Here is a 22,183-nt window from a genome sequence, read left to right on the forward strand (position 1 = left end):
GTTCTGATTTTCTTCAGTTTCAGCTTGAACTTGCATATGAGCAATTGATGGTCTGTTCCACAGTCGGCCCCCCGGCCTTGTTCTGACTAATGATATTGAGCTTTTCCATCATCTCTTTCCACAGATGTAGTCAATTTGATTTCTATGTGTTCCATCTGGCGAGGTCCATGTGTATATTTGCCGTTTATGTTGGTGAAAGAAGGTATTTCCAATGAAGAAGTCGTTGGTCTTGCAAAATTTTATCATTCGATCTCTGGCATTTTTTCTATCACCAAGGCCATATTTTCCAACTACTGATCCTTCTTCTTTGTTTCCAAGTTTCCCATTCCAATCACCAGTAATTATCAATGCATCTTTGTTGCATGTACGATCAATTTCAGATTGCAGCAGCTAATAAAAATCTTCTATTTCTCTACCTTTGGCCTAGTGGGTGGTGGGTTAATTAGAATAATAGTCATATTAACTGGTCTTCCTTGTAGGCATATGGATATTATCCTATCACTGACAGCATTGTACTTCAGGATAGATCTTGAAATGTTCTTTTTGACAATGAATGCAACACCATTCCTCTTCAAGTTGTCATTCCCAGCATAGTAGATTATATGATTGTCTGATTCAAAATGGCCCATACCAGTCCATTTCAGCTCACTAATGCCTAGGATATTGATGTTTACGTGTTCCATTTCATTTTTGACGATTTCCAATTTTCCTAGATTCATACTTTGTACATTCCAGGTTCCGATTATTAATGGATGTTTGCAGTTCTATGTATTCTATATTGTGCATCTAAAATCATTGTTAGAAGAATGGGTATATAGCATTCACCAGACTGCAGAATATGTCCATAAGCATGGCACAAAAGAGATCAGAATTCCCTGATGCAGTGCGATGAATTGCTTTTATATGGTCTTTCCTGCACAGTTTTGTGATTGGGTGAGACTGTGCAGTTAATGTGCACCTGGCTCACCAAGGGAATTGGAGAGCTTACTAATAATGCAAATAAAGTGCATGGCACACTTGTGAGGATGGGACCATACAAATAAGGTATATGGAAACTCAATGAGGGGATAGGTCAGTTTTGCCATCCCACTAGGCTTGAAATGAGCCAACCCAGCTGTGGAAAGGGGAGAACTCACTAACACCAAGAAGAGAGATGGGAGCAGAGAGTATCCTTTGCACCTGGGCTCCCTGTGATGAGAACCTCCTATACTCAGGAGACAGAGAGAGAGAGCTGTAGCACCAGAGATGGTGCAAGATGGTGAGAAGTGGCAGCAGAGAAATGGCAGTAGCAGAACCAGGAAACCTGGTCCACAGAGCAAGGCAGTTACAGTGGGTATGCTGACCCGTGGAGTGAGAGAGCTGAACTCTTTTTTGCAATAGGCTTCCTGGCAGAGTGGGGTGCCCCCAGGTACTTATTGGCAGAGCTAAAGACCTTTGTAGACAAGGATCAGCTTGGTGAAGGGAAGGACAACACACAATACAGGGGAAACCAGCAGAACTGGACCTAAGCAAAAGCTAAGAAGTTTCTGGACACATCCAAACACTTCGTGGGACAGAGTAACTGAGGCCAGGGCCTAAGGACTATAGTTTCTGGAGACATCTAGGTCAATTGGCATAACAAAGTTTATTAAGAAAATGTTTTGCATCCCAGTTAGGTGAGTGGTATCTGGGGTCTTAAAAGCTTGTGAGCTGCCATCTAAGATCTATCAATTGGTCCCATCCCACTTGGTTCAAAGAAGAATGAAGAACACCAAAGACATAAGGAAAATACTAGACCAAGAGACTAAAGGACCACATAAACCAGAGACTCCACCAGCCTGAGACCAGAAGAACTAGATGGTGCCTGGCTACCACCAATGACTGCCCTGACAGGGAACATAACAGTCCCAAATTGAGCTGGAGAAAAGTGTGGAGCAGAACTCAAATTCATATAAAAAGGCCAGGCTTAATGATCTGACAGATACTAGAGGAATCCCTGAAACTATGGCCCCTGGATGCTCTGTTAATCCAGAACTGAAACCATTCCTGAAGCCCACTCTTCAAACAAAGATTAGACAAGACTATAAAACCAAAAATAATACACGTGAGGCATGTGCTTCTAAGTTCAACCAGATACATAAGACCAAATGGGTAGCTCCTGTCTGGAGGCAGGATGAGAAGGCAGGAAGGGATAGGAACTAGTTGAATTGACACAGGGAACCCAGTGTGGAAAAGGAGAGTGTGTTGTCACATTGTGGGAATTTCAACTAATGTCACAAAACAATATGTGTATAAATTTTTTATGAGAAATCAACTTCTGCTGTAAGCTTTTACCTAAAGCACACGCACACAAAAAAAAGGCCTTTGTAACACTTGCCCAAGCAGGGCAGAGGCCCAGCTGAGGAGCCAAGGTGTTGTGGGGCTGAGGGACTGAGGTCTAGAGAGAGGCCTACCTACAGGCACAGCTGAGAAGAGGCTGTCCTGATCAAAGAACTGCATCCTGAGTCATTTCTGATTCTGAATTGTAACTTGTTCCTTTCCTAATAAACTCCATAACTGTGAGTACGGTCTGTGAGTTCTGTGTGGCCATTGCAACAAATTATCAAACCCAGCAGAGAAGTAGAGAGTGCCGTGGGAGGAACGGCTGGTGTCAGACCTGGTAAAAAGGTTGGGAGGGGAGGTATGTTTGACCTCCACCTCACAGTAATCAGCTTTAAACTGTTAATCTTGGTCCTCATTCCCCTCTTATGAAGTTAGAGGAGGTCAGATGCCCCCATGCTGCCGTTTTTATACTTGACCTTTAGAAAAAATAAGTCCAGTTTCTTGATGTGCAAGAATTTCATGCTTATCCTTTTCCCATTTTCTATTTTAATCTCCCATTTTGGTTTCATCCCATTTGCCACCTTCACCTCCATTCTCTCTTTTAGTTTAAAAAAAAAAAAAGTACTAGCAGTGCTCTGAACATACTGTGATATCTAAAACGCAATTGAATTTCTTTGTGTAAGTGCTCTTCTCTCCTTATCATTTTAGCAAGTTTGCTTTCTAAAGCTGTTTTAACAACTTACCATATCTCTGGAATACGTGGATACTGAATTTTCACTAAAATAGACTAAAGGTATTAAACTAGTTCAAAAGATGGAAAATAAAGTCTTGTTTTGGTATTGTGGTTGGTAAAATTCTAAAATGATCCACTGAGTCATTTCCTGCCTTAATCGATAGGACAGTAAACATGATGAGGTATCTATCATGCCCATGACTATGTTACTTTACATGACAAATGGGATTTTGTAAGTGTAATTAATGTTACTAATTAGGTGACTTTGAGTTAATCAAAAGGGAGACTATCTGAGTAAGTCTAATCTAATCACATAAACCCTTTAGAAGCAGAGAATGTTCTCTGCCTATAGCAGAAGAGGAAGTCAGAGAGATTCAAAGTGTGAGGAAGGTTCAGTGCACTCTTGAAGATAGAGGGGCACATGTGTCAAAAAATGTGAGCAACCTCTATAAACTGAGGTCGCCACTGGCTGACAGCCAACACAGAAATGGGAACCTCAGTCCTACAATCATAAGAAATGAGCTTAGAAGTGATTTTTCCCCAGAGTCTCCAGATAAGAGCCCAGCCAGGCTGATGCCTTGATTTTAGCCTCCTGAGACACTAAGCAGAGAACCCAGTAGAGCCTGTCCAGATTCTGACCTACAGAACTATGAAGTAATAAATGAGTATTGTTTTAAGCTGCTAAATTTGTGATAATTTGTTGCACAGCAATACAAAATTGATTTGTTGTTGTTGTTAGATGCTGTCGAGTCGGTTCCGACTCATAGCGGCCCTTTGTACCACAGAATGAAACACTGCCCAGTGCTGTGCCATGTTCACAATCATTATGCTTGAGTCCATTGCTGCAGCCACTGTGTCAATCCATCTCGTTGAAAGTCTTCCTCTTTTCTGCTGACCCTGTACTTTACCAAGCATGATGTCCTTCTCCAGGGACTGATCCCTCCTGAAAACATGTCCAAAGTATGTAAGACACAGTCTTGTCATCCTTGCTTCTAAGGAGCATTCTGGTTGTACTTCTTACAAGACAGATTTGTTCATTCTTTTGGCAGTCAATATTCTTCACCAACACCACAATTCAAAGGTGTCAATTCTTATTTGGTCTTCCTTATTCATTGTCTGCCTTCCTCATGCGTATGATGTGATTGAAAATACCATGGCTTGGGTCTACATAATTTTGATTTACTAGCCAATTGGAGCATTTCCCCACATGTCCATTTATTAATTGTAATTGTGTGTTCCAGTTTGCCAAAAACATTTTTTTAATGCGGAAAAAAAAAATGCAGAAGTGCAGATTAAATATGCAAAGGAATGTTAATTTTCAAATTGGCCTAAAAAAAGACACAATGAGTCTTGAATCCCAAAGTATTTGCTGAGATGCAGGTGAGTGCATTTGATGGCATCATAGTTTCTGTCCTATCTAACAGGAAAAATGGAAAATCCAAAATAAGCAAAACTAAAACCAGAGGCTTACTTGAAGGAGAAAGGTGAGTCAAGTCTTGTTCAGGTAGTATAGGGACTATAGAAATAAAGGTAAAACTTCCTGTAGGTGTTTACTTCAGAGAACTGGCTTTAGTCACCATGAGTCAGAATCTACTCTAAGGCAACTAACTGTTTGTTTAACAGGCTTTTAGAATCTGTGGATCCTGAGTAAAGAGATTTCAGTTAAGATGGGAAAATAAAAAACATTTTGCATCAATTTCTATTTTAAAAGGCTTCATTCACTAGCTGCTTCTCTCTATGTGCACTTCTTTTTGGCCATATGGGTGGCTACATCCTTTGATTTAGCCATATTTTCTTTTATGTCAATCCAATCGTTTTTTTCTCCACTGCATCTTTGCTGCACTCCCTAAAATATCCTTTCCTTTCTTTATATTGGCCTCACTCAATCTAAGATCTGCCTCACTGTAAGTTTCCAGTCATTTAAACTCTGATCCTTCTTCAGAGTAGACAAAAATGAATTACTGGAGCAGACACATGTACCATTGCATTAAGAAAAGCAAGTCCAGGGCCATCAAGTGTCTCATGAAAACCTCTGACTGCGTTCTCAGGTTTACCTCTGAAAGAGATGAATGAATGGTAGGGCCAGCAGGTCAGATTTGTACTGATGCAGAATAAACTGCTACCTCTGGAATACCAAAAACCAAACCAAACCCGTTGCCATCAAAATAAAGACAAATAAAAAACATCTCAGAACATCAAAGGGTGTTGCTTTAAGTTTTGGACCTGACATTGTCTCTTGCTTAATTAGCCAGAACCGGAAAATTCTTATTTCCTGAGACAAGACATATCAAGCGATTCTTCACCTCAAATCATACTAAAGTTTACCCATCCCAACTTGTTAAACTAGTTTACTTTAAATCCCTAAGTGTTCTTACTTTACTCAGCTTACAAATCTGAAAGAATGACCGGGATTCTACTCACTTAACCAGAAGTTTCAAAGCAGCACAGAGGCCGAGGAGCTTGCATTCTCAACAGAGAACAATGTATCAGTAAGTTAAATTTTATTTTCAGATTTGAAAAATTTATTTTGGTTTCCAGTTCAGGAAATTATTCTGAATTGTGAGTTTAATAGTTTTGTTTTTTTCTCTAGTTTGAGAAAATAATGCCATAGTAATTATCTCATTCTTACATTATATCTTTCAATTAAAATCCAAAGAGTTAAACTTTTCAAATTCTAAACAATATGCTACTACTCTTTATTTCAGAAAACAGTGATGATGATTTTATATTTAGAATTTGAAAAGTTTAACTCTTTGGGTTTTAATTGAAAGATATAATGTGAGAACGAGAATTACAGAAAGAAGGAGAAAAAAAAAGAATATGAGGAGAAATTGTGTGAGTGAGTTTGGAGGAGTGGAAGAATGGGGCAAGGAAGAAAGTGTTTCTCACCCTCAGTTTAGAATATATTGTGAGTTTTCTTAAATTAGGCATTTAGTCGATACACTGAAAAGGAAGGAGATATTCATGTTGTGTAGGAGGGTATTGTATTTTAACTCCTGTTCTGATATTGGTAAGTATAACCAAAACTCCAAAAAATGAGTAAGAATTTTAATGTCCTTTGAGAAATTTTTTGTCTTTAAAAATTAAAAAAAAAAAAAGAACATAAGGATATAAAAACTGAAAAGCAAATAAATGATCCTAACATCTTTAAAAAATATATTTGGAAGAAAGTCTATAGAAAATAAACCTTAAACATTTTTAGTTCTCAACTCCCTGTCTAGTCCATTCTGTATTTTTCCAGCTTATTTTAACTGGTAGCATTGAGTCATTTTTGAACATTGATTTTTCATGTACAAATATGATGTCAATTAGTACAAATTACTAAAGATAATGAATGAATTACAAATCTCTTTTCTAATGGTGTTTAACCAGAGTTATACTTTTTCTTTATTGGTGATAACTGGATATTTGTGTATAAAACTCAATTATAGTACACATGGGTTTCTAGACTACAATTCCCCTAATCAATTTATTTCTTTATAATCATTCAAAATATTTGCCTTTATACCTACTTACTTTAGAATCCAAATTAAGGGCTAGGTTGTTAAAAAGCAAAACAAAACAAAAACAAACTTTTCATGCTAAATTCATCTCATTTCTAGAACTGACCAGCACACATTAAGATTTACTATTAAAACAGACAGTAATAGAAACAAGATACATTATTATTATATTTTCTAACTAAAAAGTATCTCCAAGCTATTAGGAGAAAAAGATAGTGGCATGCCAATAAGGATAATTCAATTAATCCTTTTTTCCCCCTCTGTGATATCACTAATCTCCTGTATTTATTCAAGAACTACTGTGTGCCAGGTACTGTTATTAATATTGGGGGCATAATAATGAATAAACATACAGTTTTATTAAATTTCTTTTAAGGATCATGGGAATGTCAATTCTGTAATATATCTGGCTAAAGGGAAAAGAAATCCATCAGAAAAATAAAGAGAAAAATGAAAGTGACATAAAAAGAGCGAGGCAGGTAAAACAGAATGAAAAGAAAAATCTGCAGCAAGAAGACCTACATCTGGTCTATAGTGTCTCTCCCTACCTTTTCGTTTCCCTCCATTTTTCAAGATTTTCAGTATTGTTCCTTCCAGGTCCTAGCTCCTTGAAAAGTCCACAGTCCCATTCCCTATTCAGATAAACCAGTCTGCCTATTTATATATTTTTGCAGGATTAGGTTTGGTTTGGATTTTTTTTTGGTTCATAAGGAGATTGAGGGGTGAGGGTGATGGGTCCCATTGATAATCAGTGGCTTGGCGTAATTTAAGTCTCAAAGGGTTTCCTCATTTAGAATACTTAAATAGATCTTCATTTATTATTTTTAGCCACTTCTGAGTAATTTGAACAAAACACAGTATCTTATTCTTTGTTATACAAGCCAATACCTAGTAGAATACTTGACAATATATGTTAGTTGAACCAGTTAATTATTCTTCAAATTTATTTGGCACCAACTAGTTTGGGGCAGGACCAGGCAGCATTTTTGTTCTGTTGTACAGATGGCTGCTGTGAGTCGGAACCGACTCAACAGTAGTAACAACAACAACTAATTTCCAATCTTACTGACAAAGATCAAAGACTACAGCCTTCAGTATGGATTGCACCTCAACATAAAGAGAACACAAATCCTCACAACTTGACCAATAAGTAACATAATGACAAATGAAAAGATTGAAGCTGTCAAGGATTTCATTTTACTTGGATCCACAATCAATGCCATGGAAGCAGCAGTCAAGAAATCAAAAGACACATTGCATTATGCAAACCTGCTGAAAAAGACCTCTTTGAAGTGTTGAAAAGCCAAGATGTCACTTTGAGGTGTGCCTGATCCAAGCTGTGGTATTTTTACATATGCATGCAAAAGCTGGACAATGAATAAGGAAGACCAAAGAAGAACTGATGCCTTTGAATTAAAGTGTTGGTGAAGAATATTGAATATATCATTGACTGCCAGAAGGATGAACAAATCTGTCTTGGAGGAAGTAAAGCCAGAATGCTTCTTAGAAGTGAGGATGGTGCGACTTAGTCTCATGTACTTTGGACATGTTATCAGGAGGGAACAGGAAGGACAATGTCTTAGTTATCTAGTGCTACTATAACAGAAATACCACAAGTGGATGGCTTTAACAAAGAGAAATTCATCCTGTCACAGTCTAGGAGGCTAAAAGTCCAAATTCAGGGTGCCACCTCCAGGGGAAGGCTTTGTCTCTCTGTGTGCTCTGAGGGGAGATCCTTGTCATCAATCTTCTCCTGGTCTAGCAGCTTCTTAGTGGAGGGACCCCAGATCCAAAGGATGCACTGTTCTCCTGGCTAGTGTTTCTTGATAGTATGAGGGCCCTCTGTCTCTCTGCTTGCTTATCTCTTTTATATCTCAAAAGAGATTGACTTAAAACACCACCTAATCTTGTAGATTGAGTCCTGCCTTATTAACATAACTACCGCTAATCCCATCTCATTAATGTTATAGAGGTAGGATTTACAACACATAAGAAAATTACATCAGATGACAAAATGGTGGACAATCACTCAATCACACAGGAATCATGGCCCAGCCAAACTGATACACATATTTGGGTGACACAATTCAATCCATAACAGACATCAAGTTTGTCATTCAAAGAGAGTAAGACCCTCACTGAGATGGATTGACACAGTGGCTGCAACAATGGGCTCAAACATAGCAAGGTTTGTGAAGATGGCACAGGACCAGGCAGTATTTTGTTCTGTTGTACGTAGGGTCACTATGAGTTGGAACCATCTTGATGGCATCTAACAACAACGATTTCCAACCTAAAATTCACCAGCTACTGAGTAATTGGAGCTCTGGTGGTACAGTGGTAAAGAACTTGGCTGCTAACCAAAAGGTTGGCAGTTCAAATCCACCAGCCCTTCCTTGGAAACCCTATAGGGCAATTCTACTCTGTCCTATAGGATTGCTATTGACTCGGCAGCCAAGGGTTTGGTTTCAGGTTTTTGGTTGTTTGGACTCATTAGCTACTGCTCTAGTCATCTGGATTTTATAGCATTTTAAAAATACCTTTTTATACAGAAATATTTTGTTTACTTTTCCAGTAAGCCATTTGGATATAGATGGTAATGTAAATATAGATGTTCACCCTTTGGTTAGCAGCCGTAGTAGCACTTAACCACTACACCACCAGGGTTTTCAATAAAGATGTAGATATGATTATAATGTTTAGTCCTTGTTTTCTTTCCTAAAACAATTATGAAATAGAGTCTTTGTATTATCTTATTCTTACGATGATGTTCTAAGTAATTATATGTTTTTCTTTGTCTCACACAGATAGATTAGAGTCCATTTTCATGTAGTAATGCCCATCAACAGATTTTTAGGCTATTGCCCACATCAATTATAAAGTCAAGTTTTGGTTTTATAAGTGTAAGCATAAAAGGACTTTGCCAAGTGAAAACATGTAAATGTAGAAAACAGGGACTAATGAAGTTAATTTGAAAACCAAATTTGTCATTTAAGTGGGAGGCTTTCTTTATCTTCTGTGATAGTGCCTTAAGCTCTAGGAGTTCAGATCTGTCAATAGAGGACTAGGACAAAAAAAAAAAAAAAAAAAGGACTAGATACAAGAAAATTCAGAAAACAGATCACCCCAAACAGAATAAGAATGTTTAAGTAGCATAATTCCAGAGTTAAAAAAATTAATTAAAGCTTTATCTATCTAATCTATCTATCTATCTACATACAATACACTCACATACATATATAAAAAAAAAAAGGACGGCTGTTCGAATCCACCAGGCGCTCCTTGGAAACTATGGGGCAGTTCTACTGTGTCCTCTAGGGTCACTATGAGTCGGAATCGACTCGATGGAAGTGGGTTGTTTTTTTAATATACATATATATGTTCTGATAAAATTTTAATTCATTAATTCATTTAGTACATTCATATTTTTCTATAATATATATACTATATATATGCATATATTGAGACTTAAGACACAACCAAATATGTGTTCGTATATGCTTAAGTTTTTTTTTTACAGGAAAATGTTGTGATAAATTAATTTAAACCTATTATATATGTATATATATTTTTTAATTTCTTCTGCGTAAACACTTGCATAATTCCTGGAATGTCCATCTTATGAGTAAGAAACTGCTCTACTTTTTTTTCACTTGAATATGCCGTATAAAAAAATCAAATCAAATCCACTGTCATCGAGTTGATTCCAACTCACAGCGACCCCATAGGATAGAATAGAACAGCCCTACAGGGTTTCTAAGACTGTAAATATTTAGGGACACAGACTGTCACATCTTTTTTTCCTCAGAGCGGCTGGTGGGTTCTAACCACTGAACTTTTGGTTAGCAGCCAGGCACTTAACCACTGTACCATGAGGGCTCCCTCAATATGCTCTATGCCTTGGATAACTGACTTTTAGTTCTTTCCTCAGGGAATGGCATTCTCTACAGCCCTCTCAATTAGGGGTTTCTTATCATTCCATGCTCCAAAATACTTCAGGATTGAATACTTATTCTGTATACTCCTCACATCTTAAGCCATCTCAGACCATTATTTTCTACACTCCTGTAAAAACGCTTCGCTCCTAAGGCTCACACAATTCTCTTATAACACCTTCTTTCCTTCCTCATTGCTGTCTGTACAGACCCAATGTCTATTTCCCCATTTATTGAAGACTCTGGCACTTGCTCTCCTTTTCTATTCCAAGTCCTACATTTATCTTAGGTGGGTGGCATCAGTGCCAATATGGTCAATCTCCGATGTTCTAGTCATTTATTTCCTTGACCTTCTCTTTTCTATAATCTTCTCCTCAACCTCCCTGCAAATACTATTCTTATTTCCACATTATGGACTTTTTCATAATTTGGAATTACTCTATCTAAATCATAATTTTGGACATCTTTCAGTACAGTCTTATTGTTGATAGGTTGTTGTTAAGTGCTGTCGAGTTGATTCTGACTCATAGTGACCCTATGTACAACAGAAAGAAAAATTGCCTGATGCTGCGCTGTTGTGTTTGAGCCCATTGCTGCAGCCGTCGTGTCAATCCATCTCATTGAGGGTCTTCCTCTTTTTCCCTGACCCTCTCCTTTACCAAGCATGATGTTCTTCTCCAGGGATTGATCTCTCCTGATAGATAACATGCCCAAATTATGTGAGACGTAGTCTCACCATCCTTGCCTCTAACGAACGTACCGGCTATACTTCTTCCAAGACAGATTTGTTTGTTCTTCTGGCATTTCATGGTATATTTAATATTCTTTGCCAACACCATAATTCAAAAGCATCAATTCTTCTTCAGTCTTCTTTATTTATATTCCAGCTTTCACATGCATATGAGGCACTTGAAAACACCATGGCTCGAGACAGGTGCACCTTAGTACTTAAAGTGACATCTTTGCTTTTTAATACTTTAAAGAGATCTTTTGCAGCAGATTTTCCCAATGCAATGTGTTGTTTGATTTCTTAACTGCTGCTTTCATGGGCACTGACTGTGGATCCAAGTAAAATGAAATCCTAGACAACTTTAATCTTTTCTCCATGTATCTTGATGTGGCTTATTGGTGCAATTGTGATGATTTTGGTTTTCTTTCTGTTGAGGTGTAATCCATACTGAAAGCTGTGGTCTTTGATCTTCATCAGTAAATGCTTCAAGTCCTCTTCACTTTCAGCAAGCAAGGTGTGTCATCTGCATATTGCAGGTTGTTAATGAGACTTCTTCCAAGACTGACGTCTCATTCTTCTTCATATGTCCAGCTTCTTGGGTTATTTACTCAGCATACAGATCGAATAAGTATAATGAAAGGATACAACCCTGGTGCACACCTTTTCTGATTTTAAACATCTTAGTATCCCCTTGTTCTGTTTGGATGGCTGCCTCTTGGTTCATGTACAGGTTCCTCATGAGCACAATTAAGTGTTCTGGAATTCCCAGTCTTCAAAATGTTATTCATAATTTATGATCTACACAGTCAAATGTCTTTGCATAGTCAATAAAACACAGATAAACATCTTTCTGGTATCCTTTGCTTTTAGCCAGAATCCATCTGACATCAGCAATGATATCCTCGGTTCTATGTCCTCTTCTGAATTCTGCTTGAATTTCTGGCAGTTTCCTGTTGATGTACTTCTGTAACCCCTTTTGAATTATCTTCAGCAAAAGTCTCAGTTACTAATATATCAGCTTTTTTTTTTTAAGCCACTGTTCTATGAATTCTTCATATCCATCAGCTGCCCACCATAATCAAACACATATTCATCTTTGCTTTTCTTCTGATTCTTAAGTTCATCGTTTCAAAAAAAAAAAAAAAATCCCAATGAGACCTTAAACTCCACAAAATTATCTTTTGCCAGAGTCCTTTCATCATCCATACTTGTTAAATTCTCGGGAGAATCTATCTATCTGAACAATGGTCCATCTCCACCCAGATCACTGAGGAATGCTACAGAAAATCTCACAAATGTGCAGGAGGTGTTCATTCATCTGGACCTTCAACTTTGCTCACCATTTCTACTATATCCTCCTACTCAAACTCCCATTTTCCACAATGACTATTTCCAACTTTTTCAATCCCCTCAAATTTCCAGTCTCACTACCCACCTCTAGTCTTTCTAACCACTTCAGAGGGGTGGGAATTCCTTCAAGTTCCTGATATCTAACCAACAAACTTATCCACATTCATTCATACTCTTAAGAGGATGCCTACAGTATGTCCAAGCTCCCACAATTTACTAGGTTGAACCATATGAAAATGCCAATATGCAGCCTTTTACCTACAAGAATGGCCTTTCCATAAGGGCCAAACTAATAGTTTAGAATCCATAATCTATCAAATATGCTCTAGATCCAATCCCCCTCCAACTTTAGAATCTCTAATGGCTCGTTTCCACCATTGTAAGTGTACTCAAAACTCTTCTGCCTAAATAATAATAACAATTTTATCATTGTCCTACCCATTGCTGCCTTGTCTCTCTCTTTCTATACACAGTCAGACTGATTTATTTCATTTAGAGTAATGCTTCAAGGTTCATCCAAGGTTGTATTCTAGGGTTTTATCACACTTTGATTTGGATTACTAACTGTTCTGAGAATAGACAAGACAGAACAGTTTACTGCATACCCACTTGTAAGCTAATTAAGTCTCTTCACTGAAGGGTGTTAGGTCTCTTCAACAGAAATAATCATTTCCTGGCCTCCAGCTCTTTTTTGAGGTGCCCTAAAATCAAGCCCAGATAGCCTACAACCTCGCTATCTGCATAAATACACCATGTGACACAGACATACCTCTCCTACATGGTCTTCTGGTGGTTCCACTATGAAGCTTTGTCTGCCATGACTACTCTACATAGTACTAGAAACTCTTAATTCCTGCTGTATTCTACTCCTATTAGTCTTGGAGCTCTTCTGGACCCCTGGATCTTGACTGAAAATAATAAAAATTATTTTTTAGTACAATTCTGCTCAGCCAAACATACCTCCCTATTCTCAAGCTTCTATTGTTCTCATGTGTCTCATTGGTCATTGCTGTGGTCAATTTGGATTAGAATCTATGTTGTACAGTGGGAAATATTCAGAAATAGAAGACAGGAAACTTAGTGAGCTCAACTAATTGCTACTTTGGTGGTCTTGGGGAAATCCTTTTTAGCTTCAATAACCTCAACTGAAAATATTTACTCTGTGAACTTTACATAGACATAGGGTGGATCACATGTTATAGGGTATGTTAAAGCCCTTTACAAACAAACTGTGAAGTACTGTATAAATGAAAGACCCTAATTATCATAGTTATTGTTAGGGTAGATACCCTGGTGGTACAGTGGTTAAGAGTTATGGCAGCTAACCAAAAGGTTGGCAGTTCAAATCCACCAGGTGCTCCTTGGAAACCCTATGGAACAGTTCTGCTCTGTTCTATAGGGTCGGCTATGAGTCAGAATCTACTTCACAGCAACAAGTTTGGGGTTTTTTTGGTATTGTTAGGATTACCTGTGCTTCACCTTTAAATCTTACCCTTTGTTCTCCCAAACCTGTTTGGAATAAGGTGGGGCAACCTTCAGTAAAGGACTACTCCCAAGCTTTCCAGGGGCTGTAACTCTCTAAAACTATCCTTATGAGTCTCTGATTACACTGTGTAAATTTATTAAACATAGACAGAAAAAAAAATAATAATAATTAGGAGAGTGTCTTAGTCATTTAGTGCTGCTATAACAGAAATACCACAAGTGGATGACTTTAACAAAGAGAAATTTATTCTTTTACAGTCTAGGAGGCTAGAAGTCTGAATTCAGGGTGCCAGCTCCAGGGGAAGACTTTGTCTCTCTGTGGACTCTGTGGGAAGGTCCTCTTCATCAATCTTCCCCAGTTGAGGAGCTTCTCAGCACAGGGACCTTGGGTGCAAAGGACATGCTATTCTCCTGGCTTTTGTTTCTTGGTGGTATGAGGTCCTCTATGTCTGTCAGCTTGCTTCTCTCTTTTATATCTCAAAAGAGATTGATTTAACACACAGTCTAATCTTTTAGATTAAGTTCTGCCTCATTAACATAATTTCCACTAATCCTACCTTATTAACATCGTAGAGATAGGATTTACAACACATAGGAAAATCATATCAGATGACAAAATGGTGGACAATCACACCATACTGGGTATCATGACATAGCCAAGTTGACACATATTTCTGGGAACAAAATTCAATCCATGACAGATAGCTCATCAATATATGGAGCCTTGGTGACACACTGGTTAAGAGCTATGGCTGCTAACCAAAAGTTCAGCAGTTCAAATCCACCAGCTGCTCCTTGGAAACCCTATGGGACAGTTCAAGTCTATCCTAAAGGGCCCCTATGAGTTGGAATTGACTCGACAGCTATGGGTATATATAGGTATGTTAGATATATATGTGTCATTTATATTTAACTGAAGTAATAAATTCACCCTCGGGCAGGTATTTTACCCTAAAATAAAATTAATAGGGAAGTGGGGAAACGAGAACTATATATAGAGAGATCCCTTTGTTACCATGTTGACAGAAATCTCCAAAATGAGTGCGATTTCTACACAGTGGCTTGACTGCCTTGGTGAGAGCAGTTATTAACTATTGACACTTTAAGAATCATCTAATTTTGTCCAGCAGAGATAATCAGTCACAACCACTTCTTTAATCAAGTTTGACGATAATAGCTGATATTGACTAAGCACTTTCTATCCCTTTTCATCATGATATTTCTTTAGGGATCTTCTCTGTTTTACAGATAAATAAAGTCAGGCACTAATAAATGAAGTAACTTGCCCTAGGTTACATGATGAGTGGGTGCCAAGACATCCTGTCTGAAAATAACCTAGGTTCTTTCCACCACGCGTGCAACCTCTCTTCAGAGGCTGGTGAGGCTGCTATGACCCAAATATTCTCTTAAGAAGAAAGCAATATGAGGAAAAATCTTTTTTGTTGTTGTTGTTGTTCAAGATTATGTGAAGTCCATAGAATTGGTTGAAAGAGGCAGAATACCATGTAAAAATACACTCCCTTTCCTTTAGACCCATTGATGCATGACATAGTATATCACTGCATTGTCTTCAAGCAGTGGCCTGCAACAGTTCTCAACGCATGCCTTGAGGTGCCATCCAACCCAGAAAATGAGCCCCTATCAGCCTCATTTTTATTCATGAAACAACATTAACCTAGAGAACTTTCTTAATATGTAATAAGTCACATACAGACCAGATTAAACAAGACATCAGTGGGATATTGAAGAAAAAATCTGGACAATTAAGAGAATGTGAAAGATTTTTCTCTTAATTATCCAGATAATTGTATCAATTGTATTAAGTTTTGACTTCCCTTTTTTTAGAATGAATCTGGTCAATTGTAGGATAAGCCTTTTGCCTCCCTATCCCATATTGTCTTCACTTACATTGCTTTGCCTCTACATAAAATAGAGCAATGTCAGTTTAATCAATCAGCCAGGATTTATCACCCACTTTGGGCCTTTTTTTTGGGGGGGGGGCCTAGCGCTGTACTAAACATTACCATAATAACAGAAGGAAAAGCAGAGAACATGTAAGAAAAGCACAAAACAGGTGGTGGATGTTTTAGTGAGAGCTTGTGGCAGTTTCTTCTGATTATTTCTATTTTCTTTGTAAAATGAAATCAAGGCATTTTATCCCAGGCACATTTGTGAATGAAGCATGCAGAAAGCTGTATTTAACCAGGGTTGGGGTTTTGCTAGGTAATTATGACAAAGTGACAGAGGTTAAAGAACTGACAGTGTATGCCAGGGAATGAGTATATAAAGGGACCATGAGATTTAAGCTAGTTAAGTGGGGCAGTGAGGACATGAGGATAGATGGGGGACAATGATACAGTAAGCAGATCATAGGTCACAGTGAGATTGACAGTAGGGTACTATGACAGTGAGTGATGAAGATGGGTAGTGGTAGTTGAACAGTTGGCTGATTAAAGAGAAAAACAGAAATACAGAGGTAGAGAGGGAATTTTAGACAGAAGAAAATTGAGGAAAACACTGGTGCGGGTGAATGTAAGAATTGAAATAGTACATACAAACTAAAATACTATATATTAAGATCACAAAGGTAGGTTAGCATCAGCAAATAAAAGAGCTTTCTCTTAAAAATGTGAAACATATCTTATCCTTCCCATGTTTAAAATGGTCCAGTAGATTCCTATAACACTTAGAATTAATAGCACCTTGACATGAACTCCAGGGCCCCCGTGATTTAGTCTTTGCCTGCCTCTCTGGCTGAACCTCTCCACTCTTCTTGGAACTTAGGATCCAGTCACTCTTGCAGGAAACCAACAGGCTAACCCCTGTTTCAGCTCTCAGTACTTGCTTTCCCCACAGTCTTCCTACAGCTGTTTTCTCATAATTCACCTCCCAGTTCAAATGTCTTCTCTTCAAGATTTGACATCTTCTCTCCTAAGCCCCCTCTCACCTCATCGCTATCAATTACATTAATGTACTTTAATTTCACTATTTGAAATTTACTCTTTAGCTTCTTTATTTCCTCTCTCCCTACACTGGCCTGTGAGCTCCGTAAGAGCAGGGATGTTGCCTGCCTTGTTCACCGCAGTTTTTTCTGAAACAAAATTAGTTTTTTAATACGTATATGAATCTCTAGAAATATTTTTTGAATGAATGAATACTAAAGGGTTTACAGTCTGTGTCATGAGAATTCTCTGAGGTTTTTTAAACTGGAGAAACACATTGTAAGAACTATATATTTTGGAAGATAATTCTGACAACAGCATTGTAGGATGTGTTATTGTTGTTTGTTACCGTCAAATCAGCTTCAACTTATGCAGACCTTATATAGAGCAGAATGAAACATTGCTTGGTCCATGTACCATATCCATGATCTTTGGTATGTTTGAGCCCATTATCACAGCCACCATGCCAATCCATCTCATTAAAGGTTTCCCTCATTCTTGATGATCCTCCACTTTACCAAACATGATGCACTTTTCTAGCGATTAGTCTTTGTTAATGTCATGTCCAAATTAAGCAAGACAAAGTCTCACTATCCTCACTTCTAAGAAGCATTCCAGCTGTATTTCTTCTAACATTGATTTGTCCATTCTTCTGGCAGTCCATGGTATAGTCAATATTTTTCCCCAACACCACAATTCATATGCATCAATTCTTCTTTTGTCTTTTTCTTTTTTAATAGTCCAGTTTTCACATGCATATGAGGTGATGGAAAAGATCATGGCTTGGGTCAGGCCCTACTTAGACATCTTCTCCAACTGTGAACCATGCAGTATTGGTAGGGAAATTATTTAGAGATTAAGAGATCAGTTAATACCTATTGTGACTGCCTAGATGAAACACAGTGAATGTCTGAGGAAGGATGGTATGAGGGAAATAAAAAGGAGATGAAGAGGAAAGACAATTAGATTAGATGAAGGAGCTGTGGCAAGGGAGATGTTACATGATTTCAAGGTTCAGAGAGTGGGTAATCTGGGAAATTACAAATGATTTTATTAATACATATTTTGTTTTAAAAAATGTAATAAGGGGAAAAAAGGGAGAGGGGAGTAAGAAATGGCCAGACTAAGTTAGAGAAAGAGTTATGTGATAGGAATAAGTCAGAAGAAATAGAAGAAAGAAAAGCCACTATGGGACAGAGAAGAAAGGATTGGTGAAGGCATGGAGAAATTGCAAACTACATATGTTGCCAATGAGAATGTAAACGGTGCAGCCATTTTGGAAAAGCCTGGCAGTTCCTTAAAAGGTCATACATAGATTTACCATATGATCCAGCAACTCACTCCTAGGTATATACCCTAAGAAAGAAAAACATATGTCCACACAAAAACTTGAACATAAACATTCATTGCAGAGTTATTCTTAATAGCCAAAAAGTGGAAACAATACAAATGTCCATAAACTGATGAATGGATAAATAAAATGTGGTATATTCATCCAAAGAAATATATTCAGCAATAAATAGAAATGAAGTCCCGATACATCCTACAACATAGATGAATCTTAAAAACATTTTGGTAAGTGAAAAAAGCCAGTCACTAAAGACCATATATTATTGTATGATTCCATTTATATGAAATGTCCAGAGTAGGCAAATCCATAGAGACAGAAAATAGATTGGTGGCTCCTTATGGCTGGATCTTGGGGAAGTGGGAATTGATTGCTTAAGGGATATGGAGATTCATTTTGGGATGACAAAAATTTCTAAAATTGATTGCAGTGACTGTTGCACAACTCTGTGAACATACAATTGCTCTTGTTCCCTGAGCAAGTCCTTGAGCTGTCAAAGTCACCTACCTATTATTATCATTCCTTTTGGCACTCACATGATTTTCCAGCTGATTCAAATACTTCTTTCAATAGTTCTTTCTGACTCAAGAAAGACCTTAGTTCTTGTTTTATGTATTTTTTCCTTAAACTTCCATTTCTAGTGTTTAAATAAAACCTTTTTCCAGTGGTCAGATACAGTAACAGTTTGACTTGTTCATTAGAAGAGATTTGTAAAGAATGCATTTGTGCATTTTTCAACTTTCAAAATAGCCTCTGCTTCAGGAAACCCTAGTGGCATAGTGGTTAAGAGTTTGGCTGCTAACCGAAACGTTGTCGATACGAATTCACCAGGCACTCCTTGGAAATCCTATGGGGCAGCTCTACTCTGTGCTATGGGGTTGCTATGAGTTGGAATATATTTGACGGCAACAACTTTTTTTTTTGGTTCCATGTGGAGGTAACAATGTATTGCTACATAGCAAGAGAAGAGAAATGGTTAAGGATGACATTAGTAAGTAAGCAGAAAAATGAACAACAAAGAAATCCTGGAGTAGTATTGGCAGAAGTGAGTGGGAAGGCTCTGGCCAATCAGTTTGCCTTAAATTAAAAAAAAAAAAAAATTTTTTTTTTTTTTTTTAGCCCGGATTAATGGCATATGCATTATTTTCGGTCCTTACCAGATTTTAATTATCTCAATACTCTTAAATTTCCTTCAAAGACCAGCTTCCCATAAAACTCCATCTTATAAATTTGCATTGATGAGTAGAGCTTTGACGGGTAGCACTCTTTGACCTTAATTATTCCCTTTTGAGCTCTTATCTACTACTAAAATATCAGTTGAATTATCTTTGAATTATAAAATAGGGCAAATTTCCAGTTATGAAACATTATATCTTTGCTATTGGCATAATGTGGGGTTATGAAAACAAGACACATAGATTGTCTCTATGTCAATTAGCACAATGCAGTTCATAAAGACGAAGTTTTGCATCCCACTTTGGTGAGTAGCATCTGGGGTCTTAAAAGCTTGTGAGTGACTACCTAAGATAAAACTACTGGTTTCTTACTATACAGAGCAAAGGAGAATGAAGACAACCAAAGATTTAAGGGAGCAATTAGTCCAAAGGACTAATAGACCACATGAATCATAGCCTAGACAGCCTTGAGACCAAAAGAACTAGATGGTGCCTAGCTACCACTACCAATCTCTCTCACTGGGATCAGAATAGAAGGTCCTGGACAGAGCAGGAGAGAAGTTGTAGAATAAAAAAAATCAAATTCACAAAAAAGACTGGACTTACTGGTCTAACAGAGACGGGAAGAACTCCCAGACTATGGCCCTAAAATACGCTTCTGAACTGTAACTAAAGCCATTCCTGGAGACCACCTTTCAGCCAAACCATAGAGAGGCCCATAAAATCAACAATAACACCCAAGAGGAATGTGCTTCTTAGAAAAGTCATTTATACAGGATCAAAAGGGCAACATTTGCCCAAAAGCAAAGATGAGAACGCAGGAAGGGGTAGAAAATCAGGACGAAGGGGAAAGAGGAACCTAGGACAGAAACCAGGAGAGTGTTGGCTGAAACCAAGGTACAAACTATTGAATGGGAAGCTACTCTGTAAGCTTTCACCATAGGCACAATCATTTTTTTTTTTAATGAAAGAAACACTAATCTTCATTTAACCTTTTGCACAACTTTTAGTATTTCTTCCCACATCACAGATTTTATGAAAGTCTCATCATACCTGATGGTACAGTTAAAATAATGATCACCATCATTGCTAAGCCACTGTTATTATAAATAATTAACACCACCACCCGATATTTGCATAACAACTTTCTTCCAAAGTTATTCTGTCTTCCCTAGGCAATAGATTAAAATTCCAACTAGATGATTCTCCCATCTTTTTCTAAATCTTTCCATATCCATTATTTTTATTCAGGAAGTCTTTCACTGTGCATGCTCCAAAATATGCTCACCGCATAGAGTCCCCAAACTTGGAATCCCTTTTATTTGCTGGAAAACTCCACAAGAATAGGGAGAGCTTTGTTAGGCTCCCAAGCTGCTTCCTACCCAGTAGTTTTTGTCCAGAGTTGTCTGCCACTCAAATCCTGAGGTCCTGAGCGCCAGTACCCCCACATCTATTTCCTTCCTCCCACCATCCAGCGCACATCTTCCATTAGCTCACTCCACTCCATCTATGAACAAATTCCTTGACATCCTTTCTTAGCCACTTTTGAAAAATTAGATGTTATTGTTAGTTTGTCCCAGATAATAATAATAGTAATGAAGCTAAACTCCCAACTCCTTATCATATTTCAGTTAGTGCTGTAAGTGCTCATTTTACTCATTTAATCTCTGCAATGACCTCTTAAGTTGGGTATTATTTTTCTCACTTTACCAATGAGGAAGCTGAGGTAAAAAAAAGTTTGAATGTTTGCTGAAGGTCAGTTAGTGGAGAACCAGGGTAAGAACTCAGGCAAGCTGGCTCCAAAACCCACACTTTTAACCACTATATTGAACAACCTCTTTTAGAGGTCAGAAGCCCTTGAAATCATGTGGTCATTGTGTGGCTGAAAGAAATCTCTTTGTTATTCATCCTGGATTATTTTTAAATGCAGCATTTTGGTACAATAAACATTTGAAAATCTTCATGAAAAAGAGCAAATGCTGGTCTACGGCTAGGAGAGCTACATAAAGGAAAAGGGCCTGGAGAGGGACCCTGGTAAAAGATTGTAACATTGAAGGAAAATGGCTGACGTGAAAGGAACAGAAACAGTTCTTTCCATTCTGCTGAGGTTTTTTTTTCCAGGAAGCACCTCCTCATGGGACAGTCTGGATAATGAGCCACTTGGAATTTAAAAGAAGGTAGGGGAGGGATTTAAAAAATGACATGTATAAGAAATGCTTTGATTCTTCATGAAAGGTTTTCTAGACTGACCAGCTGAATGAGTAACTTTTGTCACTGCTCATCTTCATTTTGGTATGAATACCTCAGGGATGAAGTCACTTATGTTTTCTTTTGTTTGAATGTCAGAGGTTTCTCTAAAGCCTGGATTTTCCAGCACTACAATGAACCTGTTTAGTTGTCTCACTGGGGTAGTCTGACCAAAGTTAAATTATTTGTATTTAAAGGAATAGTGGGGGAGAGAAGTCAAGGCAGAAAATGAAGGAGAGAATTGTCCTCTAGTGATATTTAAGTAAAAAATTTGTAATTATAATTTGATTCTAGATAAATGTTTTATCTCATTTCTCATTCTGCCATAGATGAAATAATTCATCTTAGCAAAACCCTTGCTAAAATAACTTTTGTGTTGTATATGGTTTGGGGCTGTCTACTACCTTATGACACATTCTTTCCTTTGGTCAACA

The 22,183-nt window shown here is 37.7% G+C and overlaps 1 protein-coding gene across 1 annotated transcript in view; it reads left to right on the top strand.

Moving 5' to 3' along the window:
- Nucleotides 1–1,255: 1,255 nt before the first annotated feature.
- LOC100676159 (transmembrane protease serine 11G-like) overlaps nt 1,256–22,183 on the top strand; it is a 50,019-nt gene continuing 29,091 nt past the window's right edge. The window contains exon 1 of the mRNA XM_064286311.1: nt 1,256–1,333. Coding sequence (XP_064142381.1) covers nt 1,256–1,333 — 78 coding nt within the window. The remainder of the gene's footprint in view (nt 1,334–22,183) is intronic.

Source organism: Loxodonta africana, chromosome 5, assembly GCF_030014295.1.
Source record: "Loxodonta africana isolate mLoxAfr1 chromosome 5, mLoxAfr1.hap2, whole genome shotgun sequence".
Taxonomy (NCBI): Eukaryota; Metazoa; Chordata; class Mammalia; order Proboscidea; family Elephantidae; genus Loxodonta; species Loxodonta africana.